Here is a 5,317-nt window from a genome sequence, read left to right on the forward strand (position 1 = left end):
CAGCGTGATTAGAATGATAATAGACATGGTTCCTCATGTTCATGCTGCTTTATTAAGAATTTGAAACTTCTTTAATTTATATTAAATTAGTAGCTCAGAACGTAAGTGTAAACTTTATGTGTCGCTTTAAATAACCGCAGTCATAAAAATTTATTTGAAAATTTACAATAAAAAATATCTAAATGAAACGGTGTAACTTATAGATTACGCATTATTTCGATACTTATACGTCTCTTGATATATCAATGTTTCAAAGATAATAATTGTTGTTATCGAGAATTTTGAAATCTACGGAATTGATTGCGTAATGTGATTAACTTGATCTATGAACTTCAGAACTCATTTATGAAAAACATATGATGTAAGTAGAGTAAAAATATTTAAATGTTCTTCGATTGGTAATCAGAGTCTATATAAATTCGCCTAAGTCTATAGTTCTCTTTCATATCACGTAAAAATTATTGGACGAGAAGCAGCGTAAGCAAATATATAAAATAAAGACGGAAGTACAAATTATTAAACGAAATAATTAAAAGACCAAAAGTGTTATTTTGTCTTACTGGATTGAGTAATAAACTCGAATAAAGTAATCTCTGACGCAGATAGCAAGTTTTTTTCTAAATATCGTAATCCTTAATCCTTAATTCCCTATACGATTCTACTAAAATTAATTACTGGCGAGATTGAAAGAGAAAAAAAGACAAATACTTGTTATTTGCGTCAGAATTAACATAGATACATATTTATGACTCTTTAAGCTCCTGATAAGAATATTTGATTGATTTAGAAGGTGAATAAATTTATATTAATTTAGTAACAATATGAAAATATCATAAAATTAGTTGACAAATGAGTCTCGTTATAATCCTTATGATTGTGTTCGAAAAGCGTGGATAAAATCCGCTTGCATACTGTTTAGAATAGTGCATCACCTGTTCGTATGTTATTTAGATTATCGAAGTGTCCTAAAGTTGTAAATAGTATTGGTGCTGTACGTTCTATCAATGTTCTCGCAGCAGATTGATAACATGAATATGAAATAAAAGTAAAATATACGTTGATCGTAAATGTTGCAAACAGTGTATTATTCATATATCGATTTCCCAACCTTAGTTTAGATATCGCAATAAAGGATAAGAAAAGATTAGATGCCATGTCCATCTGAATGGTTTCTTCGGGAAAATATTTATCTTGGAAGAGTTTATCTCTCTAGAGGAGATATATAAATCGAATATAATCTATTTAATATAGCTATTGAAAAATTATAATAAATGGTGCGAATAACGTACAACTATTTTTCTTTCTGAAAACAATTTTATTTTTAAGAAATCGAAACTTTTCGGACTGTTGCAACTACATTTTTCAACTTGGTGTTGTATTACAGTAAGATGGTATCGCTTTCAGGCATTGCCTGTATTACGATAGGCGATGCGGGGTGCCTTTGTTTTTCGGCAGAGAAGAGGAATGGTATATTAATAAAAAAAAAACATACAATGAGAATTCTCTAATCGTGTTATACATTTATATTTATACGTATGTTAAATTAAAATAATGTATAACGTTAAAGAGAAATGCATCGGTTAACACACTGGAATCAATACATCAATTATTGATTTTTAATCTCTGAAATACCTATCCTAATATTGAAGATATTCATATTTTGAACACTCACTAAAATATAGGATGGTAATTGTAAAATTTGAGCTCATTGCATGTGTTTTTCTGCTATATCACTTAGCGATACTAAGCGAGTGTATTCGTGGAAGAATATGGATTTCGCACAAAAGTCTAATACAGATTTCTTATAAAAACACGGTGTACTGATCGTGAAATGAAGCAAAGGAATTTCAAAATTAGCAAATTCATTGTAAAAAAAATCACTGCAAACAATTCTCTATTTTCTAGAGAAAAAAAGTACTCACTTAAAATAAAATAGAAAAAAATATTATGCAGATAATTTCTTTCATTTATACAAAATTATATAAGTTTAAATTTTCGTGCTCGGTAACAAATTATTAGCGGCGATGAGAGAATCTTGGTCGATAGGAATGGATGAAGTAGGGCAATAAAGACAGCAAATAGGTATGCAACAGCTAAATAAAAATGCAGTCATTACAGTATCTAGTTGATCTACAACTCTCCGCTATCCGCTATTATGATCTTTTTGGATGTCTTGCCGCTTTGAGAACCCATAGCCTCCAACTGCAAAGAAAATATAAATAATGCATGTTAGCTAATAAATATTTATAAAGTTGACCTATCAAGCGAAAGATCTAGATTTAATATTCCCTCAACCCTACTAGTTTCTATATCTTTTATAGAAAGACATTTGAGAAAGAAAATATTCATGTTTTCTATATTTTTATAAATGAAGAGTTGAAAGATTCAATATTGGAATAACACGTGGCTCCGTATGAAAGCAGCGGGCTGGTAAGTGATTTCAGGTTCGATTCCCTTATTCCACAAACGGATTTTAAATTCGTAGATAAGTTACATAAAGAGAGTTTGAAGTAATTGAATAAATAAATTGTGTATTTTTTGAAGATCTAAGATTTTCAAATAAGAAAATATACTAATACGACAAGAGTACACGTTGGGGACGTCGAGTGGATTGCCGCCCAGTGCGATTGACTCGTGATCTGTAGATCAGGTTTCGATCCCACTCGCGCCCCATATATGCGATTTTTCGCGTTCGCCGTTCGGATTCGGCGTTAAACTGTAGGTCCTCTCGAGTGTTGACAAACTCTAAGGAAAACAAGAACGCGAACTACTACCAAATGCAAAAACATAAGCGAGCCTTTGCTCCCCGAAGAGGATCTAAAGATAAATTAATACGTATAGTACTGTGATCCCTCAAAAATGGGGTCGGAAAAACCCGAGGAATATACTAAGAAGAATACACGTTAATTGTTTGTATAAGAAATATCAGTAGATGGAAAATCATACTTTTCTAACAACATCCATTCCTTCGGTGACTTTTCCGAACACGACGTGCTTTCCGTCGAGCCAGCTGGTCTTGGCACTGGTGATAAAGAACTGGCTGCCGTTAGTGTTGGGGCCAGCATTTGCCATAGATAATATACCAGGTTCGGTATGAGTCAACTTAAAGTTCTCGTCTTCGAACCTGGCGCCATAGATGGATTTTCCGCCGGTGCCATTGTGGTTGGTAAAGTCACCACCCTGACACATGAAGTTCGGAATCACCCTGTGAAAACTGCTGCCCTTATATCCGAAACCCTTTTCTCCGGTACAAAGCGCGCGGAAGTTTTCCGCTGTCTTGGGGACAACATCTTTCCTCAACTAGAAAATTGTATCAAAAGTATGATTAAAAAAATATCTAGATATTTAACTTATATTCAATAAAATTATGCTATACACACATACATATATAATATATTTTAATACATAACATAATATATACATATATATATATATAAAATAGTTATAATAGAACAGATATAATTATTATATAATATAATATATATTATCGTATATAAGTATTCTATATACATTAATAAAAATATATAACACGCTAAACACTCCTGCACAATTTATGCCTTAGTAGGGCAACAAGAAAAAATTATTTTTAGCTTTTATAAATTAGTTTATAAAGAAATAATTAAAGGAAAAACGTGATAGAAGATAAATATATGCTACTGCTCCAGCTGTCGCCATCTGTGTTTAAAATTTTAAACTTTTATGTTAAAAAGCTGATTCTTCTGCATTATGCATAAAAATATGAAAATTGCCATCGTGTGCAAAAGTCTATGTTTAGCGTAGCGTAAAGAAGCTAATTATATAACACACCGATTAATACACGGTACTTTTATTCGTCGTAATCTTTTTTCACGAGAGAAGAAAAATCTATCTTTATAAAAAGAAAAATTTGTATAAATACGAACGCGTCAATTTATATTTTTGAAAAAAAAAAAGAAAGAAACATGAAAAGAGAACCTTATCTAATCAATAATTACTAAATTGTATAATAACCTTTACGAGCGGATCACTTTTTTAACACGCTTATCTCAATATCGAGTAATTATTATATATCCGCCGATCTTCCGCAAATTGCAAATTGCGACTTCCTCGATCCGCGATGTAAATTACGCGCGTACGTTTCCCGGTACGCACGCGGACCGCGGACGGTCCAGCCGGTTGTCCGTCTTTAATGGAAAATTTCTGAATGCAATGGCCAAAGCGTGCGGTGTGCGTGGACTGCGTGGTCGCACGACCGTGACGCATCGCCAACGACGGTCGCGCGCGCTCGGCGTGACTCCGCGCGATCGCGACATCGCGTCCTCGCGACGACAGTCGCCGATCGCGTCCATCAGCTGTCGATTACTCGATGTCACATTCGTACGACGATAACGACGACGACGACGTGGACGAGAACGATCGTCAACGATCGTCGCGGGAGATGCAAACCCGGTTGGAACCGGCTCGGTGGAAAAATCAAGATGGCCAGGCATGCCGGGATCACAAGGAGCGCGGTCGGAGCGGGGACAGCTTTACGCCGCGATCGCACGATAATTTCGGCTCACCTCCATCACGATGCGGCCCACGGGCTTGTCGTCCGCGGTCATGTCGAAGAAAACGCGTGGCAGTGCCATGTTCTCAGCTGCTGCGGCAAAACTTCGTAGGAGCGTGTCAAAGGACGGTCGTCTCGGCCGGGCGGTGGCTCCGAAATGGCTCGACTGCCTGAAGGTCGAATCAATTGACAGCCGGCAAATCGATCTCAACGCCATTCTATCGTTCCTGGAAACTCGCCGGAAATCGATTCGACGCGACGCGATCCGCGCTGTTCGTTCTACGACGACCGATTTCGCAGTTTTACGGGCTTTTCGCCGGTTATTCCGCGAAAATATTATGTAATAAAAGAAACGTTTTTGGTTACAAATTGGTTGCCATCGAATGAGATTGCGATATCGCGGCGTCGGCCAATCGAGAGTTGTGCTTTCGGCTGATCTCAATAGCCAATCAGATATTTCTTCCTGGATTCTTACTGCCGCGTGTTGCCATCGGTGGAACGTTGAAATCTCTAGCCATCAAATGAACGGCTCTTTAGCCGGTATTCGTAAGACGATATTAGTTGGATCTTAAGCCAGCGGCACACGATGCTTTTTTTCTTACTGGATTGCTAGCTGGATTAGATTCTTGCCATGGTATTGGCTGCGATGCTGACAGTGCCAGCATCGCAGCCAATACGGTGGCAAGAATCTAATCCAGCTAACAATCCAACAAGAAAACAAGCATCGTGTGCCGCCGGCTTTATAGCCCTTCTACAATAAACCGCAAGTTCTAAGCGATCTTAAGTCAT

General features: G+C 36.6%; 1 protein-coding gene across 1 annotated transcript; it reads right to left on the minus strand.

Moving 5' to 3' along the window:
* Positions 1-2,124: 2,124 nt before the first annotated feature.
* Positions 2,125-4,881, minus strand: LOC108758439 (peptidyl-prolyl cis-trans isomerase). Its single transcript, XM_018503430.1, has 3 exons — positions 4,542-4,881; positions 2,947-3,300; positions 2,125-2,202 (listed from the first exon to the last, which is right to left on the minus strand). The coding sequence occupies exons 1-3, from the start codon at positions 4,743-4,745 to the stop codon at positions 2,131-2,133; spliced, it is 630 nt and encodes a 209-aa protein (XP_018358932.1). The 5' UTR covers positions 4,746-4,881; the 3' UTR covers positions 2,125-2,130.
* Between the last annotated feature and the right edge of the window lie 436 nt (positions 4,882-5,317).

The sequence above is a fragment of the Trachymyrmex cornetzi genome, unplaced genomic scaffold (genome assembly GCF_001594075.2).
Source record: "Trachymyrmex cornetzi isolate Tcor2-1 unplaced genomic scaffold, Tcor1.1 scaffold156, whole genome shotgun sequence".
Taxonomy (NCBI): domain Eukaryota; kingdom Metazoa; phylum Arthropoda; class Insecta; order Hymenoptera; family Formicidae; genus Trachymyrmex; species Trachymyrmex cornetzi.

Bases quoted from the DNA above. Each gene is read 5' to 3' on its own strand.
- LOC108758439 (XM_018503430.1), bottom strand. From the start codon at position 4,745: ATGGCGTTGAGATCGATTTGCCGGCTGTCAATTGATTCGACCTTCAGG. The intron at 3,301-4,541 runs GTGAGCCGAAAT...ACAATTTTCTAG, and splicing joins TGGGCCGCATCGTGATGGAG to TTGAGGAAAGATGTTGTCCC. The intron at 2,203-2,946 runs GTATGATTTTCC...TTTTCTTTGCAG, and splicing joins GAATGGATGTTGTTAGAAAA to TTGGAGGCTATGGGTTCTCA.